The following is a 25,568-nucleotide window of genomic DNA, read 5'->3' on the forward strand; positions in this document are numbered from 1 at the left end:
GGGGAGATCTTTGGGAGATACATATTTCAGATGAAGTGGCCTACTCAGTCTATCTTTGCTTTCCTTGCAGCATGTCTCTTGACACACCAGGCTATTCCAGGAGAGAAGCTGTGAATGGAGAATCAATGAATAGGGGAAAATATTTAAGCTTGTGATGGCTAATAGGCAAGTTCCATAGAAAGTTCCTAAGTGGGATGGGAAGATTGTAACTAATATACTGTCCTCGTGTAGTTTCCTTCCACTACGTACCTCCACAAGCTGTTTTGTAAATTGGCTTGAAAGTTTGAAAAGGCAAGTTCTCTAGAAGACTTGCTGAGTGGAACGGCTCATTTCCAGCATGTAGCCCTCTATCTCCATTGCCTAAAGCACACCGAGGTCGAGAAAACAGAACTAGGAAAAACTGACCAAGGGACGCTGTTTGATAATCCATGACTGGAAGCCGGTTGATGATTGTGAATGGATGGAGTGTGTTTGAGTCTAGATGGGCAGTGTGCACCATCCCAAAGTGGATGCAGCCCGCAGTATGTGGTGTGCAAGTATCAGAGTTGTCGAAAATGTTTGTGGTGGAAGAGAGAAGTCTGATGTTCGGTTTAGTCTGATGCGGGGGCACCATGGAAATATAAGCCCTAGTCCCAGTTTTGTCAGGTCTTGTGGTGCTGTGAATGCAGAAAAGCATCCTTATGAAGTGGAAAGAATGGAAACTGGTGGATATTCTTCGGAGGAAGCCAGTGGAATTGGGGAACTGTTAGTGAGGTACAATGTTCAGGACAAAGGCTTGTAGATCTCTTTCGGTAGATGGTAGATAAGGTTGAAGGTCCTTTTTTGGTATGAAAATGAAATGAAACCAGGGGATGTTCTTTGGTGGGAGCCAGTGGAATATGGCAGCGGTTGCTGAGCTTTAATGTCCAGGACTGAGCTGGTAGATCTCTTTTGGTAGATGGTAGATAAGATTTAAGGTCCTTTTTTGTTATGGAGATCTCTCACCCCAAGGACAGATGCCGGCTGATGTCATTTAAATGGACCCTAGCAAGAAATGGACGAGGGACACTATGTTCACATTCATGAATGGAAGCCAGTGCATAATTGTGAATGGATGGAGTGTGACTGAGTGTGCAGATGGGCTGTGTGCACCATCCCATAATGGATGCAGACAGCAGTATGCTGGTGTGCAAGTATCTGAGTTTTCGAATGTGTTCGCGGTGGAAGAGACAAGTCTGGTGTCGGCTTAGTCCGATTTGGGGGCAGCATGTAACTATGAACCCTAATCCCAGCTTTGTTGGGTCTTGTGGTGCTTTGAATACAGATAATCGTCCTTATGATGTGGAAACCAGTGAATAATAATGAGGTACAATGTTCTGGGCTGAGGCTGGTGGATTTTTTGGAAGATGCATGTTGCAAACGGATGGCCTGCTCAGTGTACTTTGTTTATCTTGCAGCATGCCCTTTGGTACTCCTGTCTATTCCTGGACAGAAGTTGACAATAGAGCATCAATGAACAGAGGACAATAATGTGCAAGCTTACGATGGCTAATAGAAAGGCAAGTTCCATAGAAAGTTTCTAAGTCAAACTGGACCTTTAAAAGGAGCATTCCTCAAAAGGGAAGGGAAAAGCAGAATTCCTCCTAAAATGGGGATATTTGGCCACTCCCCCAGAGGAAGCGAGCCCTACACTGAATCTGCTCCATAGGTCCATAATTAGGTTTTTGCAAAGCAAACCTAGCAAATTCTCTCCAGGGGGGTATAGCCCAAGTATATCCCTTATCCATTGTTTGCTCTTTTCTTTGCCTCCCATTACTCATTCTAAGGGCAGTCCTCCTCTCAGGGCTGCAGGGTAAAATCTATCCTGAAGGCCCTTGCAATCGTTTTCCAATACCTCTCCCCAACACCTCTGATAGAGGCATTGGAATATTTTTGCAAAGGATAAACAGAACCTGCTTCCTAGACTTATAACTCCATGTATATCTTCTTCAGCGGTATCTTCTCCCCTTCATGACATGATTGTGTTTGTTCGGGCAACAATCAGGGACATTAATAGCTTATGGAACTAAAGGCCCACTTTACATATATCACTAGCCAGTCCAGCGTGGGTAAGGTCTTCATCATTAATGGTGTTTCTTTGCAGAGCATGCTTTTTGCCGGTTTCTTCAGAAGACAACTTCTTCGGCAAATTGAGGTCAATCCAGAGGAACCCACTGGTGGAACAGGAGAGACGGGATGAAAAGGCAAGTTCTCTAGAGGACTTGCTGAGTGGAACAGCTCATTTCCAGCATTTAGCCCTCTATCTCCATTGCCTAAAGCAGATTGATGTTGGGAAAACAGACCTAGGAAAAGCTGACCAAGGGACACTGTTTGATAATCCATTAGTGGATGGTGGTGCATGATTGTGGATGGATGGAGTGTGACTGAGTTTGCAGATGGGCGGTGTGCCCCATCCCATGGTTGATGCAGCCGGCAGTATGCTGGTGTGCAATTCTCTGAGTTTTGGAATGTGTGCGTGGTGCAAGAGAGAGGTCTGGTGTCGGAGTGTACGGATGGGCGGTGTGCACCAGCCCATAGTGGATGCAGCCCGCAGTATGCACATGTGCAATTATCTGAGTTTTCGAATGTGTTTGTGATGGAATAGAGAGGTATGGTGTCGGATTGTGCGGATGGTTGGTGTGCTGATGGTTGGTGTGTGGATGGGTGGTGTGCGGATGGGCATTGTGCGGATGGGCGGTGTGCACCATCCCATAGTGGATGTAGCCCGATGGAGTGTGACTGAGTTTGCAGATGGGCGGTGTGCAATATCCCATAGTGGATGCAGCCCTCAGTATGCTGGTCTGCAAATATCAGGGTTTTCGAATGTGTTCGGGCAGTGTGCGGATGGGTGGTGTGCGGATGGCTGGTGTGCACCCTCCCATAGTGCATGCAACCCGACGCAGTGTGACTGAGGTTGGAGATGGGCGGTGTGCACCATCCCATAGTGGATGCAGCCCGCATTACGGTGGTGTGCAAGTATCTGAGTTTTTGAATGTGTTTGTGATGGAAGAAATGTATGGTGTCATCTTTGTCTAATGCGGAGGCTCCGTGGTAGTATAATCCCTAGTCCCAACTTTGTTGGGTCTTCTGGTGCTGTGAATGCAGATTAGCCTCCTTATGATGTGGAACGAGTGGAAAGCGGAGTATATTCCTCAGATGAAGCCATTGGAATTAGGGAACTGTTACTGAAGTACAATATTTAGGACTAAGGCTTGTAGATCTCTTTTGGTAAAGGATAGGTAAGATTGAAGGGGGTTTTTTGGTATGAAAATGAAATGAAACTGGTGCATATTCATCGGTGGTAGCCAATGGAATGTGGCACAGATTCCTGAGGTAAAATGTTCAGTACTGAGGCTGGTAGATTCTTTCGGTAGATGGTATATAAGATTGAATGTCCTTTTTTGGTATGAAAATGAAATGAAACCAGTGGCTATCATTCGGTTGAATCCAGTGACAATTGGCACAGATTCCTGAGGTATAGTGTTCAGGTCCTGAGGTATAATGTTCACGACTGGTAGATCTCTTTTGGTACATGCAAGATAGGTTTGATGGTCCTTTTTTGGTTTGGAACCCTCTCACCCCATGAAGAAATGCCGGCTGATGTCATTTAGATAGACCTAGGAAAATGGACGAGGGACACTTTGTTCAAATACATGAATGGAAGCCGCTGCATGATTGTGAGTGGATGGAGTGTGACTGAGTGTGCGGATGGGCAGTGTGCACCATCCCATAGTGGATGCAGCCCGCATGACGCTGGTGTGCAAGTATCTGAGTTTTTGAATGTGTTTGTGATGGAAGGGATGTGTGGTGTAGACTTAGTCTGATGCGTAGGCTGCGTGAAAGTATAAGCCCTAGTCCCAGCTTTGTCGGGTCTTGTGGTGCTGTGAATGAAGATTAGCCTCCTTATGATGCAGAACGAATGTAAACTGGAATATATTCCTGAGAGGAAGCCCGTGGAATTGGGGAACTGTTAGTGGAGTACAATGTTTAAGAATAAGGCTTGTAGATCTCTTTTGGTAGAGGGTAGATAAGATTGAAGGTTCTTTTTTGGTATGAAAATGAAATCAAACCTGTGTGTGTATTCTTCAGTGGAAGCCAGTGGAATTTGGCACAGATTCCTGAGGTATAATTTTCAGGACTGAGGCTGGTAGATCTCTTTTGGTAGATGGTAGATAAGGCTGAAGATACTGTTTTGGTGTGAAAATGAAATCAAACTGGTGGATATTCTTCGGTGGAAGCCAGTGGAATTGGGGAACTGTTAGTGAGGTACAATGTTCTGGAGTTGGGGAACTGTTAGTGAGGTACAATGTTTTAGGCTTTGGCTGGGGGATTCTTTGGAAGATACATGTTGCAAACGAGCTGGCCTGCTCAGTGTACTTTGTTTTCCTTGCAGCATGCCCTTTGGTACTCCTGTATATTCCTGGACAGAAGCTGACAATAGAGCACAATGAACAGAGGACAATAATGTGCAAGCTTACGATGGCTAATAGAAAGGCAAGTTCCATAGAAAGTTTCTAAGTCAAACTGAACCTTTAAAAGGAGCATTCCTCAAAAGGGAAGGGAAAAGCAGTATTCCTCTTAAAAATGAGAGGCCAGGCGAAATATCGCCTGGCTGAAAATTGCCGATGGCGGGAACCAACTCGGCTCCCCCATCAGCTGGGGGGCGTTCCCCGCAATAGCGCAGGAACGCCCCTGAGCAATCAGCGGCCGCTCGGGAATTCTGGGAAAGAGTAGGGGCGGGGCGTGTGCCCTTTATCAGGGCTTGCTTGCCCCCCCCGGCTTCCCTTGCCGCCGAGCTCGCCGCAAAATGGACACCCACCCACCCTCCGCTCAATCCAGGATGTTTTTATAAGTCGCCTAGTTTGGGGCCGAGTAGGAATTTTTGCAGTCTTAGGGCATTTGCTACAGATTGTTTTTCGCCTACTCCATCCTGGACGAGGGTAAGGATTTGTGGTTACGGGGTGCATCTGTATGTAAATAGGTTCTGATTCAGCAATTGGATGTTTATATTCTTGGTCACTATATGGCAGAAACGGGGCGGAAAGTGTATCAGTGTGTTCTCCTTTGGGCATCTTTTGTAAGATGATTGGCACCCCCATTGCACAACTCGAGCTTACTCCACGGACAGAGAGGTGTGAAGGGGGTGCCCTTGGGGCTCACCTACATCATTTCCGGTTCCGGGTCATACAAGGCGAGCCCTCCCACATGCTGGGCGTGGCTTTCGGGTCGGGAGTAGGCGGGGCACGCCTCACCCTGACCAGGCATGGAGTAACGCCCAATTAAGTTGCCCAAGTATGTTGTGTTCATGAAACTCCACCCCATTTAGCGACCCCTGAAGGTCTTTCTGTTAATATTTAATAAAGTGACCCATTTTACCCACCTTGGTGTCCGAGTGTTCATTTCCCGTCCAAGGCTGGTAGATGTCTTTCGGTAGATGGTATATAAGATTGAATGTCCTTTTTTGGTATGAAAATGAAATGAAACCAGTGGCTATCATTCGGTTGAATCCAGCCCAAAGGTCATTACCAACACTTTGAATTGTGACCGGAAACCGATCGGCAGCCAGTGCAGGCCACAGAGTGTTGTAGAAACGTGGGCGAATCAAGGAAGTCCCACGATAGCTCTCACGGCCGCATTCTTCACGATCTGAAGTTTCCAAACACTTTTCAAAGGTAGCCCCATGTAGAGAGCATTGCAGTAGTTGAACCTCGAGGTGATAAGGGCATGAGCGACTGTGAGCAATGACTCCCTGTCCAAATTGGGCCACAACTGGTGCACCAGGTGGACCTGGGCAAACGCCCTCCTCGCCACAGCCGAAAGATGGTGTTCCAAGGTTAGCTGTGCATCGAGGAGGACGCCCCAGTTGTGAACCCTCTCTGAGGGGGTCAATAATTCCCCCCCCCAGGGTAATGGACGGACAGATGGAATTGTCCTTGGGAGGCAAAACCCACAGCTACTCCATCTTGTCTGGATTGAGTTTGAGCTTGTTGACACCCATCCAGACCCCATCAGCTTCCAGGCACCAGCACATCCCTTCCACGGCTGTCTTGCCTTCATAATTTATGTTTTTAAGTTTTTAAAACTCCACAAGTAAATGAAAATGTCTTCAGCAGGCACTTGTAAGATTAGCCTCCCAGCCTTCTGACTATGAATGAAATAAGGGTAGAAGAACCCATAGGGTAAAAAAAAAATGGACCCAAGTGACTTTTTTTTTTTGGTGCTTTGAGCAATCAATAAATGAATGGGCATAAGTCGAGGACTACTTCCCTGGAGGCCTGCATGTGTTTTTGTTCAACAGCAAGGAAAGCTTTCTGAGACACACACATATACATTATGTGTGTGTGTTCCCCCCCCTCCGTGCTCACCAGCCCGACAATGAGAGTTGTGGCCCAGTTTGAGTTGCATTATGGAGGGATGTCATGCCATCATTGACACGGAGGTGAGAGTTGCTTCCACACTCCTTGACCAAATGCTTGACAATCCCCAATATGACCATCTTGGCAAGCTAAATACGGTGTGTGTGTGTTTGTGTGGGTGGCACCATTCTTGGTTTGAGCGTTGACCTAACTGGAAAGAAAACTAACTTCAGATTGTGTCTCCTTGTTCTTGTGTTCACTTTCCTATTCAAAACACTTCCCTCCTGAACCTTATTTAACCCTTTGACATATTTATTTATTTATTTATTTTTTATTTTATTCATTTGTCCAATATACAAATACATAGGAAGAAAAATAGACATGTGGTAATATATATAAGGGTAAAAGTGAACTTAGAGGAGATGATATATGAAAGGAAGAGAATATATATGATAGGTGAAAGAAAGGAAAGACCATGGGACAGGGGACGAAAGGCACACCAATGCACTTATGTACGCCCCTTACTGGCCTCTTAGGAACCTGGAGAGGTCAATCGTGGAGAGTCTAAGGGAGAAATTTGGGGGGTTAGGGGTTGACACAATTGAGTCCAGTAATGAGTTCCATGCTTCAATAACTCGATTGTTGAAATCATATTTTTTACAATCAAGTTTGGAGCGGTTTGTATTAAGTTTGAATCTGTTGCGTGCTCTTGTGTTGTTGCGGTTGAAGCTGACATAGTCATTGACCGGTAGGATGTTGCAGCATATGATCTTATGGGCAATACTCAAATCATGTTTTTGCCGCCGTAGTTCTAGGCTTTCTAGGCCCAGGATTGTTAGTCTATTTTCGTAGGATATTCTGTTTCGAGTGGAGGAGTGAAGGGCTCTTCTGGTGAAATATCTTTGGACATTTTCAAGGGTGTTGATGTCTGAGATGTGGCATGGGTTCCAAACACATAAATGTTTCAATCATGTGCCCCCTTTTCCTTCTGTCCTCCAGATTATACAGATCGAGTTCATTAAGTCTTTTCTGATAAGCATAAAACGTATCAGGAAAGACTTAATGAACATGATCGAAACATTTAAATATGTCAAAGGGTTAAATAAGGTTCAGGAGGGAAGTGTTTTTAATAGGAAAGTGAACACAAGAACAAGGGGACACAATCTGAAGTTAGTTGGGGGAAAGATCAAAAGCAACATGAGAAAATATTTTTTTACTGAAAGAGTAGTAGATACTTGGAACAAACTTCCAGCAGACGTGGTTGGTAAATCCACAGTAACTGAATTTAAACATGCCTGGGATAAACATATATCCATCCTAAGATAAAATACAACTTTCAATGGGAAGGTTTAAAACAAGAACTGTTGAATGAAAGAAGCCAGAATGAGTTTATTTACAGAAGTCTAGCACACGTTGACTCACTTAGGAAGTTTGGGAAAGTTGTCACTTTGGTGACATCCAACCACGCCTTCACACTAACCATAGGTTGTATGACACAAGAGAGGACTGAAGAGCCTCCGTGGTCCAGTGGTTAGAGTGCAGTATTGCAGGCTATTTCTACTGATCACTGGCTGCCTGGAGTTTCGCAGATTGAATCTCAGTAGGCTCAAGGTTGAGTAAAATGAGGACCCAGATTGTTGGGGGCAATAGGCTTACTCTCTGTAAACCGCTTAGAGAGAGCTGTAAAGCACTATGAAGCGGTATATAAGTCTAAATGCTATTGCTATTGCTATTGTATCTTTTCTTTTTTTCACACCTCCCTCTCTCCCTCTGCATCCAATCAGCTGGTGGATGGGCAAATGGCAGTTGGCCGTCTTAGAACTCAGGCTGACAATTGACATATAACGGATGAAGGAAGGTGGTGAAATAAGAGCCAGGGAAAGACTCAGAGGTTATTGTGGAGTGCCAGAGATTGCTGGGCGAGGCCTTTCTCTTTGAAGTAAGGGGACCCTTACAGGTATGCTGGGGTACAATTTTCCTTATGGTCTACAGCAGTGATGGCAAACCTTTCTTTCCTCTGGTGCCAAGAGAGCATGGGTGCGCGCTATTGCTCATGCGTGAGTGCCCACACCCATAATTCAATGCCCGAGGAAGGCAAAAATAGCTTCCCCTGTCCCCTGGAGAGCATCTGGAGGCCAAAAATGGCCTGTTCCCCAACTTCTGGTGGGCCCAATGGGCTCATGTTTTGCCCTCCCTCATCCCTCTTGGGGCTCTCTGGAAACCAAAAACTCCCAGGGCCTCTGTGTGAGCCAAAAATCAGCTGGCCAGCACACACATGCACATTGGAGCTGAGTTAAGGCAATGGCTCACATACCAGCAGACATAGCTCTGCGTGCCACCTGTGGCACTCATGCCATAGGTTCACCATGACTGGTCTACAGCTTCCTTTGTTCCCTTCCACAAGCAGGCAATTTCCTCGGTCAGCTGAAGAGGGTTCATTTCTGAACTCCCTCCCAGATTTCCACAAGCAACCTCAATGGGGAACCAAGCAGAAAGTTTGGTTCCCAATCCCTTTTTGTTTTTTTCATTCTGTTTCTCCATTTAATTAAGCAAATAGGCATCTTTGGAAGAATCATCCATAAGGAATCACGAGCTGTTTATTATATAAAGTAAGACTGACCTCTAGTGAAAGTATCCAGCACTTCAACTCATTTATTTTTCTTCTTCTTCACCTGGCAGTAAATTTGTGTGATTTGGAAAAAATAGAATAAAATTTAAAAAGTCCTTTAGCTTTGAATCCTCATATTTCATACTGAGAATTCCTCCCAATGAAGGAAAAAGGCATTCTCAGAAATCAGATTTTCTGGATCAACTTCTATTTCAGATGGTGCAGAAAGTATAATAATCTGTTAATAGGGAAAAAAATATAGCAAAATGTTAGATCTTTTCACAACACATACATTCTCTGGATTGTGCCAAAGAAGATGATTATAAAAAGCAACTTTTTAGAAGAGGGTTAGTTAGAAACAAAGGAAGGTTTTTTTTTAATGTATTTAGTAAACCATTATCTCCACTGCAGGTCTAAGAACTGAATCTGGGATCAATTTATTTGTTTGTTTGTTTGTTTTATATTGTTTTATATTACTCACCCATAGTGACTCAAGGCAGCTTACAGAATATAAAACCACATTTGAAACAATAAAGCTAATAAAAAGAATCAAATAAATTAATATAGGATAATCTAATAAAATCACCCCCTACCCCATTCCCTATCCTGGCAGTAGCAGATCACACGAGCCATTTAATGGGCTCCACCCCATTCTGGGTTCCCCAGGCCCGTTGGCAGAACCAGGTCTTCAGCGCCTTCCGCAAGTGTAAAATAAATTTTAAAATATTAAATTTTCCATTCTTCAGTGATTCTATTCCATCATTTCTTTGATATTACTGTAATTCTTGTCCCGCAGTGAATCATCCTATGGAGAGTTGGCCATGTTGAAATCAACCCAGTTGAAACACCCATGGACCTCTTGAATCCTTTGCATAGACTCAAGCTGCCTCTCTCCTCCATTACTTGCAGGAAGAAAGCTTATGTTATGTCTTCCTCTACTTCACAAGTAGTCTTTCTGCTGATCCTCTTGCTGGTTTTCATCAACTCTACTATTTCTTTTACTCTCACTTCTGCTTTTCCATATCTCAAGCAATGTAATAACCTGAGCATTGCCTAGAATTTGATGCTTGACCTGTTTTACATGCAGGCAATTTCCAATTCCATATCTGCATATCCAGTTTGGGAAAGGCCCCTATCTGATACCTAACAATGTTGCTAACACCTTAAACTGAACTGGTTGAACTCAATAGATGCATCTTCCTAGGTCAGCGCTAGGCAAAGTTGGCTCTTCTATGACATGTAGACTTCAACTCCCAGAATTTCTGAGCTAGCATGACTGGCTCAGGAATTCTGGGAGCTGAAGTTCACAAGTCATAGAAGAGCCAACTTTGTCTACTCCTGTCCTAGGTGTTTCTTCCCTTTCTCATGCAACAGCTAGCATAGCCATAATGTATGGTGTGATACCATTGGCACTAGGTGTTAAGGAAACACCCTGTTTGATGACATCACACCATGCATTGTTTTATGGCAGATATCAAGCAAGGAAAAGAGAGGAGAGAGAAAAAACATGAAGCAGCAGCAACCCTCAGAATGACTTGTTAATAAACCTCTCTGGTTGGGAAAAGAACGAGCAATGCCCTTGAGTGGCCTTCGCCATTATCAAAATTCCCATTCTTATCCTTAGCATTTTTATCCTAAGAATTTTCCCGTCTATTGACTTTTCTTTAATGATCCTACCTTCCTCCACAGAAGCCAAATGGATAACTGTGTGAAATGCTTGATGTTGCTCATCATAGCTGCCTCAGCCATTTATGGTAAGTACTTCCACTTGAGATTTGAAAAAAAAAAACATCTGAATAGCAGGAGGTTCTCATGGATTGAACAAAAAAGGTGCTTGTGTCGACGACCTGAGTGTCAGAAGTCCCAATGTCCCAGATTTTATCCAGAAAAGTTCATGTTTTAACTCATGTCAGGTGGGCAAGGCAGTGGCTAAGGAAGCTTTCCTTATTGTTCATTATCACAACCCACTAATGCTTTTCCGTCACTCTGAGTTTACAAACAAAGTCCCACGAGGGTGATAAGCAGATTATAATCAGGGGTGGGGTTACTGCCTGGATGTGGGGGGGGGTGTGTGAATTCAGCGGGGTAGCAAAAATGGAGCTCCGCCCCAGAGCATCCAATTTGCATTGAAAGATGTTGAAAGAAAATGCAGGGCGTCCTGCATAAGCCACGCCCACAGTGTGGTAGTAAAATTTTGGTAGCCCTTCACTGGAGATAAGTACAGAGTTCCAGCAACCAAATAATAGTCCAAGATTCTAAAGTCTGAGAGCTGAGACCAAGCCCAAAATTCAAGGAACAGGATCCAGCGAAGCTGGGAAGAAGCACATCAAAACAAGCAAGTGTTCACGACAGACACGCCTTCTCAAGCATCTGATTCAATCAACCTTCCCCAGCTTTCCTTCTGAGGAAGGACGGGGCTGCTTCCTTGTAAGCAACCTCGCTGATCTCCTCTCTGCCCCTCTCCACTCTGCTCTCCTCATCCGTTCCTTGTCAGAGGCAGTCTAGAGCAGCGGCGGGTTCCACTTACCTGCATACCAGTGCGCTGCACGGGCATCCTACTCATTCGGGTGGTCATGGATGTGTGCCTGTGCGTGCGTTCCCACGTGTGATTTTGCTTTTGCGCATGAAACAAAAACTTGCTGAAATCTCCTGAGGGGACGCTCGCTCGCATGCAATTTCGGTGACTTTTTGCTTCCACACATGAATAGAAGCAAAAAATCAATGACATTTCGCGCACCTGAGCATCCCCTCGCAGGATTTTGCTTCTACAAATGTGCAGGAAGCAAAAAAACAATTAAAAAAAAGATGGTGCCAGTCACCACAATATTGAAGACGGCATCAGAGTGGTTGCACGCAAATTGCGCAATCTAGCGGAATGGAGCTCCGAGGCGTACAAGTAGCAGCCCACCACTGAGAGGCTACCATCTCTGTTGGTCCTGTGCAGCTGCTCTGCTCCTGCAGGAGGACCCCCAACCGATTGCCCCCCCCCTACTCTCACTGCCAGACGGTCTTGGGACTTCCTTATCCTCATCCCCTTGACTTTCCACTCATTTATAGAGGACTATGTCTTCCCTGTTGTACAGTCCCAGCTCCAACTCCTGCTCCTCTGAACCAGGATCCAACTGCAGATTCTTGCAGGACGAATACGCATGGAACTGCACAGCAGAAGTGTCCAACCTGCAAACAAGGGCATGTTATTGTATATCCTATGACCATTCACCTTTTTCTCAGATACAGATTTTTCTCTCAGTACTGAAAGAGCTTCTGTAAGAGACAATTTGGGTGGGTGGTTGAAGTAAATGAAGGCTGTTTGAATAGTAAGTATCGGTAGAAAAAAGTGAGATTTTAAATGCTCCTTCAGGTAGTGGGAAATGGTTGTGTGTGGTGATATTTTTCTTATATGCACTTCTATATTACTCTGTGTTTATAAAACTAAAAAGCTTTTCTATTCTTTCAAAAGGAAGGAGAGAACGTGCCCAGTGTTCAATAAAGTTGCCAAATTTCAGTGTAGGTAGGATTAATGTCCTTCTTGAAGAGTTTTGAGAAAAGAGGATAACATGCTAGAGGAACATCTTTCCTAATATTCTGTGTAATTTTAGCAATTTCTTGGACATGAAGCTTCAAGACAAAAGGCATTTGTAGAGTTCATTGTAGAAACTTCCCAGTTTTGTTTGTTTCTTACAGGCACCGTTTACAATGTTTGTGAATACCTGAAATTATCTGATGGCCTGTCATCAAAGGTAAACACCATTGCATGTAAGGGACAGAAAAGGAAGTAATCGAAATAGTTTGGGGCCAGATTGGGAAACTCATAGAGAATTTGAGAATTTGGCCTCAAGACAAAAAGGCTGCCACACACAAAGATCCTTTCTTCAGTAACAATTCTCAATGGAAACAAGCCCTTGCTCGATAATAAGAGGCCATCAAAGATGCTGTTCACATTTGTTTTCTTGGTTTTGAGGCTACCAGAAATGTTGTATCTGGAAAACAGCAAGTGAATTTGTGTATAATCTGTCATCATGGAAGTGACAGTTAAAATCTGGATTTTATTTTTTAAAATAACTTGGCTCCTCTACTTTTGCATTCTCCAAAAATAGGTACTCCTTGTTTAGTGACTGCAATTGACAAATTACAAGTCCGTTGTTCAGCAAAGCTGTCACTAAGCAAAAAATCACATGACCACAATTCTGCTTATTATTTCACTTCAGCTTTCGTTTGCTTTGAAGCAGGGGTGTCACAATTATGGCACAGCTGCATCACACACTGGCCACCCCCACACCCCAGTTTAACGAAGGGGGAAAAACATCACAATACATCACATAATGACAACATGAGTTTAACATCCCTGCTTTACAGCATTAGGATATAACCCCAAACAGTTGTGTGAACCCAAGCATAAGAACATAAGAAGAGCCATGCTGAATCAGGCCAAAGCCCATCATGTCCAATATTCTGTGTTACACATTGGCCCCCTAATTGTACATGGGGATCTTGAGCAGAAGGAGAAGGCAAACCCCTCCCTTTCCCTTGACCCCCAACAAAGGGTACTCAAGGAAATCCTGCCTGCCTCAACCAACATAGAGGCGGCACATGGACATCCATTTCAATAACCACCGATACACTTGGCATCCATGAATCTGTCTAATCCTGCCTTGAAGCTATCAAGGCTGACAGCTGAATTCCATAAACCAACGACCCTTTGGGTGAAGAAATATTTCCCTTGATTTGTCCTCGCTTTCTTACCTATGTGCTTTAAGGAGTGCCCCCTCGTGCTAGTATTGTGTGATAGAGAAAAGAATTTTCTCTATCCACCTTTTCTATCCCATGCATGATTTTATACACTTCGATCAAGTCACCCCTTGAATGCCGTCTTTCAAGGCTGAAGGGACCAAGGCGTTGCAACCTGGTATCATAAGGGAGGTGGCTCCAAGCAGTGTGGAAGGTGGGATAAATAAGAGGAAGAAGGTATGTTGGGATATTTTGTAAAAATATATATATAATGGAAAGTAGGATACAAACAAGCAAACATAAATTAAAATGTATTGGCTCTACCAGAGGGTATGGGATAAGCACAAGGCAATGTGGATAGGTAACCAAATGATGTTGTAAAGGTAAATGTGGTTATTGATTCCAAAGTTAGTTTTTCATCATCTATGTAATGGTAAATTCTCACTATCTGAGGCAATCACTAAATGATATGATTATAATTTACTGCATAATTCTGGCTGGGGAGGTATGGAATTGAATTTAAGTCAAGAAGCATATACTGTGTGTGTGTATATATATATATATATATATTCTAGAATGGTCATAAATTAACTACAGTTAACTATGATTGAGGTCCACGTTACAAATTGTTCATATAAAAGTTGAATCATATATGTTCTTTTCCTTCCAACAGGAACTAACAAAAATGTATGAAAGTGAGCTGAACAATCTCTGGTAAGGCTATTATACATCCCTCCAAAATATCTTAAAGAAAAAGACTTTACTCATTAATTAAATGTATAAACTGCTTAAATCTATCTCATGACACTGGGAAATTTACGAAATATAATAGTTAAAAACAAGAATGCACACAAGCTTTAAAAAAAAAAAGTCTGGAAATCATCACCCAATAAACCAAAACATTGGAAAGAGGCCTCTCCCCCTTCAAACCTAAGATATGGAAGAAAAGTTATGGTTTAAAGGAAAAGAACTGTACAAATCTCGGGGAATGTGGCTTATTGAAATGCATCCAGGCTTAGAACTACAGGAACTAAGACAGGGCTGCCCAACCTTGCCAAATTTCCAGAATTCCCCAGCCAGGCATGCCTTGGTCTAGGAATGTAACCCTCAAGCTTCATTATCTCATGTACATTAGGGTTAAAATAATAGGTTGTCCAATCCCATCCCTGGCCTACACCAGGGGTAGGCAAAATTGGCTCTTCTATGACTTGTGGACTTCAACTCCCAGAATGCCTGAGCCAATCATGCTAGCTCAGGAATTCTGGGAGTTGAAGTCCACATGTCGTAGAAGAGCCAACTTTGCCTATTCCTGGCCTACACCAATCCCTTTGGAGGCAATCCTAAGACTGAAAACACATTGGAAGTCTTCTCTGGATAAGTATGCATTTGCTTTTGGTTAGAGACTACAGTGCAACATTCTTTCACACCCAAGGAGAAAATATTTCAGCTGCAATTCTATCCACCTTTCTGTGGAAGTAAGTTCCCCTGAATTCAAAAAGATTCATTCCTGGCTATGTATATTTAGGGCAGGGCTGTCAAACCCAAGGCCCATGGGCCGCATCCGGCCTGAGGGATGCTTAGATGTGACCTGCGGGACTGCCCTGTAAACAGTAAAGATTGGCTTCTTGATGCCTCTGCTGGCAAAAACAGTTCTTGGGTGGGCCACATGCGGTGCCCGAGTTCTGCAGGAGGCCGTCACAGCAAAAAAATGGAGCCTCCAGGGCCTTCACAGGTGGCACTGGTACATGTGATGTTGAGCTGACCATGCCTACTATGGCCAACTTTGTGGTCGTAAGTCCTCAACTTACGACCACAATTGAGCACAAATGTTTTTGTTGCTAAATGAGACATTTGCTAACTGAATTTTGCCCCTGTTTTCCACTATCTTGCTACACTGGTTAAGTGAAACTCTGCCTTTGTTAAGTTAATAGCATGGTTATTAAATGAATCTGGATTCCCCAATTGACTTTGTCTGTAAAAAGGTTGCAAAAAGATTATCACAATACTGGGACTCTGCAACCATCGTAAATATTAATCAGTTGCCAAGCATCTGAATCTTTGTCATGTGACCATGGGGAGGCGGCAACAGTCCTAAATGTGAAAAGTGGTCGGAAATCACTTTTTTCAGTGCCACTGTAATTTCAGACTTATTAAATGAATGGTTGTAAGTCAAGGACCAGCTGTATTACACTAGTCTACAGCAAAAATCCAGGCAACACTAGACGGAAGCAACAATAGAACGGGTTTGTATCCTTTTGCTTTGCCATTTAACAGTTTTTCAGAGTTTTGCATATAATCCTGATATCCATTTCCCCTCCTTTATTACAAGGAAATCTCAACATCTGCTGGAAGATCAATTCCATGAAATTGAGGACCTTAAGAATGAAATGGATAAACTGAATTCTGAGATCAGCAACCTCCATGAAGGCCGCCTGCAGTCCACCAAGCAAATCCTTCAGGAAAGTGACTTATCAGGAGAGGAGAAAGTAGGAAGCTGCAACTAATCTCAGAAATTCTCTGGTTTCGATCTTTCCAGATTATCATTTTCTTTTGCACATCTATTAGCTACCATAGAATGTCATTTTTCCCCCCGTTTACAAAACTGAAGTCTGTTAGTTGTTCTCATCCCCAGCCTCACTCGTACCAAATATGCTTAAAAAATACAGTAGGGAAAACATTGAACCAGAGTGAGGGTTTCTTTCCTGCTGCAAAAGGGTAAATTATAATTCCATACTGGGCACTAGTATTCCATGTTGCATCCAGTTTTGGTCGCCACAATATCAACAAAATGTTGAGAAACAAGGATGGTGCTAATTGGGTATATCTACTCTAATGAAAAGAAGGATTAGGGATGACACGAAAGCAGTGTTCCAATATTTCAAGGACTGCAGAGAGCAGAGAGCATCAACCTATTTTCCAAAGCACCTGAAGGCAAGACAAGAAACAATGGATAGAAACTAATCAAGGGAAAAAGCAACCAAGAACCAAGGAGAAATTTCCCAACAGGGAGAACAATCAACCAGTGGAAAAGTTTGGACAATCCTAGACCTATGGTGGTGAATCTATAGCATCATGCGACAGGTGGCATGCAGAGCCCTCTCTGTGGGCATGTGCGTCATCACCCCAGCCTAGTTCCATCACATTTCTTCATCAGTTTCATTTTCAGGGAAACAAAAGTTTGTGGGAGTAAAAAAAAATTCACTCAATCAATTCCAACTTCTCATGAAAGGATAAGATCTCACAAAGTTGGAATTGATTGAGTGAATTTTTTTTTTAGTCCCACAAACTTTTGTTTCCTTGAAAATGAAACCGACAAAGAAATGCGATGGAGCTAGGCTGGGGCGATGACGCACATGCCCACAGAGAGGGCTCTGCATGCCACCTCTCGCATGATGCTATAGATTCACCATCATAGCTCAGGTGTTTCCCAATGGAGGAGATGGGGTCCTCCTCCTCCTGAAATTCATTACGACACAGAGCCGCAATGCAACCCTGGATCGTCTAGGCCAGGGGTAGGCAAAGTTGGCTCTTGTATGACATGTGGACTTCAACTCCCAGAATTCCTGAGCTAGCATGATTGGCTCAGGAATTCTGGGAGTTGAAGTAAAAAAGTCATAGAAGAGACAACTTTGCCTACCCCTGGTCTAGGCCTCTTCTGGCCTCCTGGATGTCAGTTGCTTTTCCTGCAGAGCTGCCTATGTTGGGGTGCCATGCCGCCCTGCCAGACAGCTGAACTTCGGTGCACTGCTCCTAGGCTCATCAGCCTCCAGATTCCCACCACCGAGCACCAGTTTTGGAGGGGTGGGATGGAGAAACAGATGAAGGCAATGAGAGAGAGAGGGAGGGAAGGAGAGGGTGAAATGATATTACAAAAGTTTTTATTGTTATTGAGCATAATATTTCAAAAGCAGAAAAAATGAAGGGGCATAAAAGTGCATTTATCACATTTTTCATAGAACAATTAGCTGAACTCTGCCTTTATCATGATTTTAGGTAGTAAAACCTCAGTATTCAGGTTAAATTGCCTTGTTGGCACTTTGCGACAAGTAAGTGGGTTTTGGCTTGCAGTCTCTAAAAGGTTCGCCACCACTGCCCTAGTCATAGGATTCCCACTGCTCATGATAGAGATGCTTATAATAAAAGGTGTTCTAGTATGCTTTAAGTCTTTATGGTGAAGACAAAACAATTACTCCTTTTGGAGAGTTGAGTGGTATAGAAATTAAATAAAATAGTAAATTATGGGATTACCCTTTACCAAAATTTTAAAGGAAATGTGTACATCTCCAATCTGCTACATGAGATAGTCTGTCTGGATTGATTGATGACTCTAAGAATTATTAAATCACCTCTCCTTTCCACATACTTTTCTTCTCCACAGAAGTTCCAGCCTTTATGTCTAAAAAGCATGAGTATTGCATAGAGATTTCTGCACTGATATAAATTTTTGTCTTTTGACATTAGCCCCCAAATGCCTGTGTCCCAGGGCTGGCTATAGTGTATGCTTCATAGGCATCATTTTTTCACACTTAAATGACATATGAAAACATCTTAATGCTATCTAAAAGAATCGCGGTACACACTGTTTTAAGCACCAGCAACCATTCCTCCTTAGCTAAAATCTGATAGAAAAATATTATTAGATACCAGTTAATATTCCTTTATCGGCTATTCATTTGGGCACATTTATTTCCTGTCCTTACTCAGCAAACTTGAGAAAAAAACCATTTGCCAAATTGGCAAATTTTGGCTTTTTTGGCATGTTGCTTTATTGTCCATATTTGTGTATCTGTTGCTAACAGTTGGAATTAAGTCTATGGTTCTATTCATAACTTACGATCTCTAACGTATGTAACTGATATTTGTATAAACCATTTCTCTGATGCATTTTTCTTCTCCTTGGCAGGAAATTATTGATATGGTCAATTTGGCTTTTAAGAAGGTTTTTGAAGACGATATACAGAAGGCTGACTGGGCTCAAAAGTCAACAGGTAATGTCCTGAAATATGGAGTGGCTTTGAGTTTGCAACTCACAGCCAGGAGTATCTTTGCATAAACTGCGACTTGAAAAGTGATTTGAAATCATATCTGACAGATTTTTCTCCTTCTACACTAAAATCTACAAAAGATGAATTACTATTGGATAATTACAGTATATATGAGTGAATTTAATTTCTGATGAAAAGTTTCTTTATATTTTATTCTGTACTTATTCTAGTCTTTATCAAAGTACCATCTATCTACATGGAGACTACGTGGGAACTAATATTGGGAAATTACATGTGAATGAATGTAATTTCTGATAAGAAATCTCTTTGTATTTTACTCTACTAATTCTAGACTTTAAAAAACATCTGTCACAAGAAAATACATCTAAATGTTCACTAGAAATAGAAAACAACTTGAGGTTACATAATCATCTGTCTGTCTATCTAGGAGCCACGATTGATAAAGACAGGACATCTAAGTCTTTCGATTTTTTACACCAGGAAAACTGTTGGTTTCCATTTATCTCTTCAGCCAACCCCCCTGAAACTATTTTACAGGTGCAGTATTTCTATGATTGCTATTAGTTAATTCAGAAGAATAGTACAATTTCTCAACTAGAAAAATAGTACTGCCCCGAGTCCAGTTTCTATCTCATAACTATATACATGTCATTACTTTCTTCTGAATGTTTTCTTTAACTTCTCAATCTAGCCTACACTATAGCCCTTGGATTTCCTAGAGATCTTGTATTCCAGATCGAAATGTTGATAAAATCTGACTTCATTTAATTTTAAGGAAAGCTCAGTGCTTTCCTTAAAATTAAAGGATGCACATATTTGTGAATGGCTCTGTAAACTTTTTCTGCAGTTCTTCAGGGCCTATTTTGTTCTGACTTGAAAATCTAACTTGTTTTTCATTGCATTAAACTAAGGCAGAGTTCAGAAGTTACAATAATAGGATTTCGGTTGGTTTAGAGCAGGGAGAGGAAGGGTGAAGGACTACCAATTTTTTTTACTACCACACTGTGGGCGTGGTTTATGCAGGATGCAGTACAATTTCTTTCAACATCTTTTTTTTTTAATATTTTTTTATTGATTTTTAACAATTTAAAATCACACAACATAAAACAGTGCATAGTGAAATGTGAATTGTGCCCACCACCCCGACATACACACATTCCCCACCACCAAATTGAGGGTATTTCTTTTGTAATCCACTTAACCCAAGAGCAATATATCTGTCTACATATTATAGAGTGATTCCAGTCTATTTCTTACAGCTTGGTCTCGGATTCTGCTCGTCATATATCGTCTTACCCTGTCCCATCGTCCCATCAGCCGTCCCAAATCAGTTTCATTATCCAAATTTATCCTTTTTTCCATAATTTCAAATTGAATATGGTCCACCATGTACCTATACCAATTTTGCATTGTCCATTTTGTCGCATTCTTCCAACCCAAAACTATTACTGCCTGAGCGCTTTCTATTGCTGCTTTTTTTATTTCTCTAAATTCTCCCATCGCATTACTTTTTACTAGTACTGCCATTTCCTTAGTGATTGTCCATTGTATATTTAAATATTCTTTCAACATCTTTCAGTGCAAATTGGGGGCTCTAGGGTGGAGTTCCAATTTCGCTACTCCACTGCGTTGCCTCCCATCTGGGTAGTAGCTGAACCCTGGGGAGGGATGCACAAAACTCTCCAGCTCAAAAACAGAATATTCCAGAGAAGAACAAAATTTTCTCCTTTGTATGTTGTTTCTCAATGGATATCTGGAATAGTTTGTGAAGTTCTGAGTTGCTGTATTTAAGAAGACTTTAAATGATGGCAAAAGCTGTGATTACGCAGTAGTTAGAATGCAGGATTGCAGGGTAACTGCTCACTGCCAGAAATTCAATCCTGACCAGTTTAAAGTTGATTCAGTTTTCCTTTGTTCTGACATTGGTAAAATTGGGGGCTGCTAATGTTGTAAACATCTCAGAGAGTGCTGTAAAGCATGGTGGAATGGTATATAAATCTAAGTACTATTGCTATAGTGTAGACTGTTTCTCCTTATTTATGCTTTCTGGATGTTGGAAAGCAAAAGGAGAATTCTCTCCCATTTCTATAGAAGTCTTCATTATTAGGCTTCAGAATGGAAGAAAATGGCCCCTTGTATATTGCTGAAGCATTGGCTGCTGGTGATAAATGCTTGGTGATAAATACACACACACACACACACACACACACACAGAGTTCAAAAAGATAAAGGGAACACTTAACACAATATAACTCCAAGTAAATCAAACTTCTGTGTAATCAAACTGATTGACAATCTATTTCCCATGCTGTTGTGCACATTCAAATTTGTACAGAACAAAGTATTCAATGAGAATATTTCATTCATTCAGATCTAGGATGTGTTATTTGAGTGTTCCCTTTATTTTTTTTGAGCAATACACACACACACAATATGTTTATTAGTAAGGAGTATGCATAAGCACACTATTGTGCCTACCATCCGTCTTATTGTCCTATTTGCCTGCACCTACTTTACTTATGTTTGTGTTTATATCAATACCTGCTATTATTTACACGTTTTGATAAACAAACGCATAAATTTAAAAAATAAAATAAATCTGCCAACCTTCCGGGAATATTTCTTTAATCCCATCCATCCCCTTTCTCTGTTCTTTTCACCTTGTACTCTCCTCACTTTATGTAATCCTTTTTCCCAGTTCGTCATCCATTCCCTTCATTTCTAGGGGGATAAAAATAAAAATGTTGGAGATCCTGGTCCTTTCTTGCCCATTCTCTTCACTACTCCCCTCAATGAGATTAAAAGGCAGATAGACAGAAAGAGAATGAGAAAGAGGGAATGCCTCATTTACAACAGAGGAATGAGGGAAGAATGACATTTTCCTGGTTGCAAATGATTGGAAAATTTACACTAGTTGGGATATTATTCTGGTTTAATTACAAAACTCTATTTACCCACTAATAGTTTACTTTGCTGGTGTATCTGACCTCTTAATAAGCCAGAGAAAACACAGATTAGAGGTCAGAAGCAATTTTGTCACACATTCACAATAAAGTTCACCCTACTCCTGGAGAAACCCCAGTAATTATTGTACTCACACATCAAATCAATCTGCAGGACCTGAATTCATTTTTTTAAAATTGATTTTTAACAATTTTAAGATACCCACAACATAAAACAAGTGTATAGTGAAAAGTGCCCACCACCCGACAAGCATACATACCCCACCACCAAATTGGGGGTGTTTCTTGTATAAACCATTTTAACCCCAGAGCAATGTATCTATTTACATATTATAGAGTGATTCCAATTTTGAGCATTTTATTTATGTGAATGGTCTCCTGTTTGTAGCCGGATGTTTACCCTGGAAACTGCTGGGCATTCTCAGGATCTGAAGGCCAAGTCGTAATTAAGCTGCCTGAAAAAGTCCGACTGACAGCCGTTACAGTTCAGCACATCTCTAAAGCAATAGCTTTTTCGGAAGGAATCACAAGCGCCTTAAAAGATTTTTTGGTTTATGTAAGTACAATACTGTTTTAACTTATCTTATATCTTTCCTCTAACTCCAATTTAGGAAGCACCAAGGCTACTACGCCCTTGATATTGAGCTGAAATAGGATATGGAGCCATTCTGGTATCGAGGTTAAGATGAAGGATTAGAAATCAGTGCTCCGAGTTCTATTTCTCCCTTTAGTATAAAAGCCAGCAGAGTTTAGGCCAGTCATTCTCCCTCAGATCAATTCATCTCTCAAAGTTCTTGGGGAAAAATGGGAGGTGGGAGCATTATGAACATATAGCAATGAGCTGCCAAAATGTTTACTGCCACACTGTGGGCATGGTTTATTTTGTGGGTGTGGCTTGCATGCCATGTGACCAGGTGGGAGTAGCTTGACAATCATGTGACCAGGGTGGCTTAAAGGTCACCGGGGTGGCTTAAAGGTCCTGTGACTGGGTGGTAGTGTCTTGACGACTCTTTTTCAGTTGATTAAGTCACGTTATTTGAATAGCCACCCAAAGGACAAATGATAGACAGCATTATTTGTTGAGGAGCACAGTAACATTTTAAGGTTTTGTACTAAACCCATAAGGTTCAGTATGATAACAGATTAAGCAAGTAGCTCAATTTTCTTTAATTGCTATAAAAGTTAAGATCTAGATAATGATTAAAATGATTAAAGTGTTTATGGGTAAAACATACTATTTAATTATTTCCTATTTTAAAAGCAATTAAGGATCATACTAAGGTACTAGAGAAGGAAGGACAATAAAAAAAATTATTAAGTATTCTATAAATAGTGCATGAACTTACAACTCCCACTGTGTCCCCCTCCCATGGGGGCCGCAGCCCATTATTGTGTACAGATCTTAAATTGTAACAAATAAAAGTAAGATACAAATTTAAGAAAAATATCAATCAATACCTTACTTTGTGATATGCAAGCTATTGCTCACTTCAAAAAGCTCCTTTTGAAGGGATTGGTACATAATACACTGCCAGGTTCTCTGGACTGGCAACCTATCAGTAGAGGCTGGATAAACTAGCAATATTTGGAGTAATGAGCTAAATGGCCATTCCCCCTGTAGAATTCTAAGACAAGCAATTATATCTGCCCAACTCTATCAGCTTCCACCTAAGTAGTCTATTAATTTCTCTTATCCAATGACATGGCCTCACCTTCCCTGGTGTCTTTAATTCAGAAAATGACTAACAATTTCTTTGCTGCTTCCCATATGAATTCATTTAAAGACTGTCCCTTTCCCTACTCCATAGGATACTTCCTTAAGGTCCCATAATCTGGGACATTTCCTGCCTTCACTACAACCCCTGTAGAGGATAATGATTTGGAATACAATATGTGGGAGGAGGAGGATGAAATGGACAAAACCTTTGCCTGCTACTTCCAGGGAAAGTCAGAGTCCAGATCAGTACACCAGAGTTGCTGAAAATTAGCAGCATAGCTTTCTCAGATAAGCCCTAACATAGGCATCTTAACATTCCTATATCTTCTCTTCTACTCTTTCTTAGATATATTTTACTATGAGTATATCCTCTATATAACCTACATCATGTATTTTACTATGTGTATACCCACTAAAACCCTCATTGTGTAGTGGACAAAATCAATCAATCAATCAATAAAATAAACATGTTAAAAACAATCTGGCAATAACCAGGGTGAAAAATCACACCACTCTCCGTAGCTCTCTGCCCGTTTCATATAAAAAAATTCCGCTCACCATTAAAAGATTGCCTGCTTGTCAACACTCAAAATTCCTTTTTTTTTTTCCTTTTGGTTTCTGCATTGACCTGACTTTGTTGGCCAAGAACTACTTCCAGGTTGTCCTTCAGGGCTGCTGCAGCATTCAACTCTTCTACACTGATTCCCTCCTTTTAATTTTAGGGGCTAAATGATGAAACAAAAGAGGAGATCCTGCTGGGAACATTCAAGTATGATACTGAGAAGGAATTAATTCAGACATTCCAACTGAAGGTAAACTAGAAATGGGAGAAGTGGGGTAGAGGTAACACTAAAGTAGGATAGAGTAAAACCGAAGGGGCTTTGTCAGAGGGAGTTGTTTTGAAAGAATCTCTCCAATTTCTGCCCCATCTACTAAAAATCAGACAACTTTTAATTCAGTACTTTAAGGAGTGGATTAGGCCAGAGCTGGAAAACCAGAGCTCCTCCTGAGGAAATATAGTTTAGATCAGTGATTTTCAACCTTTTTTGTGCCATGGCACATTTTTTACATTTACAAAATCCTGGGGCAAACCACCAACCAAAATGACCCTCTAACACAGTACATATTAAATATATAGTTAATAATATAGTTCAAATATCTATATACACCATCAGGATAGACATAACCAGCTGAGGCTTCATCTAGTGGTGGCAACATTTACCTCCAGTTCTGACCAGGATTAAAAATCGGGACCATGGGGAGGAGTAGCAGCTTCAACTACTCACTGCAGCCACACGATGACAAGTGTGCGGCAGCCCGAGCGGGGACCTTCCTGGGTGTGGATGAGAGGCGGCCTGCTATTGGTTCATCGCTAGTGGTCAGGATGAATCCTAGAATGTGATTGGTCAGTGAGCATTCCCTGTGCCTCCACTCTTCGTGTTGCTGATAGCTGAAGGGATTGTTTTATATTCGGATGATCCAGGTCCTCCTTTTACCCACCTTGGAAGGATGGAAGCCTGAGTTAACCTTGAGCCGGTGATGAGATTTGAACCGCTGACCTACAGATCTACAGTCAGCTTCAGTGGCCTGCAGTACAGCATTCTACCTGCTGCGCCACCCCGGCTCTTGTATATAGATATACAGTATAGGCTTTGCACTCTTCCATTAAACCGATAGAGCCATTCAAGAGGATGATTTCATCTCGAATTGCTTTTTATTATGATTGTTTCTTTTCCCTCATCTACATTTCAGAATGAACAAGAGAAGGCATTCCAGTATGTAAAAATCAAAGTGGAGAGCAACTGGGGAAATCCAGAGTACACTTGCATTTATCGAACCAGGGTGCATGGAAGGATGGCCAATATAAACCATTTGGGCAAGGAAAGTTGATGAAATCTAACAAGATAAATAAATCCTGTGACTTTCCCATATTAAATTTAAATTAAATTTATTAAATTTAAAATATTTTGTTGGTTCTTCCAAGACAAACACCACATCATCTGCGAATGCTTTGTGTTTTATAAATTTTCTTTTTTAATCTTCAATCCTTTTATTTCCTTATCTGCTCTTATTTTAATCAACAATGCCTGTAATGTCAAAATAAATAATAGTGGCGATATTGGGACAACTTTGTCTTACTCCTCGTTTTATATCTACTTTTTTGGTCTGTTC

General features: G+C 41.7%; 2 protein-coding genes across 2 annotated transcripts in view; one reads left to right on the forward strand and one right to left on the reverse strand.

Moving 5' to 3' along the window:
• The window catches only part of LOC139159564 (SUN domain-containing protein 3-like), a 185,799-nt gene that overhangs the window by 108,611 nt on the left and 51,620 nt on the right, over positions 1 to 25,568 (reverse strand). The gene's annotated exons all lie outside the window — the stretch shown is intronic.
• On the forward strand, positions 10,679 to 25,286 carry LOC139163256 (sperm-associated antigen 4 protein-like). Its single transcript, XM_070744209.1, has 9 exons — positions 10,679 to 10,736; positions 12,667 to 12,722; positions 14,384 to 14,424; positions 16,040 to 16,196; positions 18,614 to 18,698; positions 19,144 to 19,253; positions 22,068 to 22,235; positions 24,119 to 24,208; positions 25,149 to 25,286. Exons 1-9 carry the CDS (start codon positions 10,679 to 10,681, stop codon positions 25,284 to 25,286), a joined length of 903 nt encoding a protein of 300 aa, XP_070600310.1.

Source organism: Erythrolamprus reginae, chromosome 2, assembly GCF_031021105.1.
Source record: "Erythrolamprus reginae isolate rEryReg1 chromosome 2, rEryReg1.hap1, whole genome shotgun sequence".
NCBI lineage: Eukaryota > Metazoa > Chordata > Lepidosauria > Squamata > Dipsadidae > Erythrolamprus > Erythrolamprus reginae.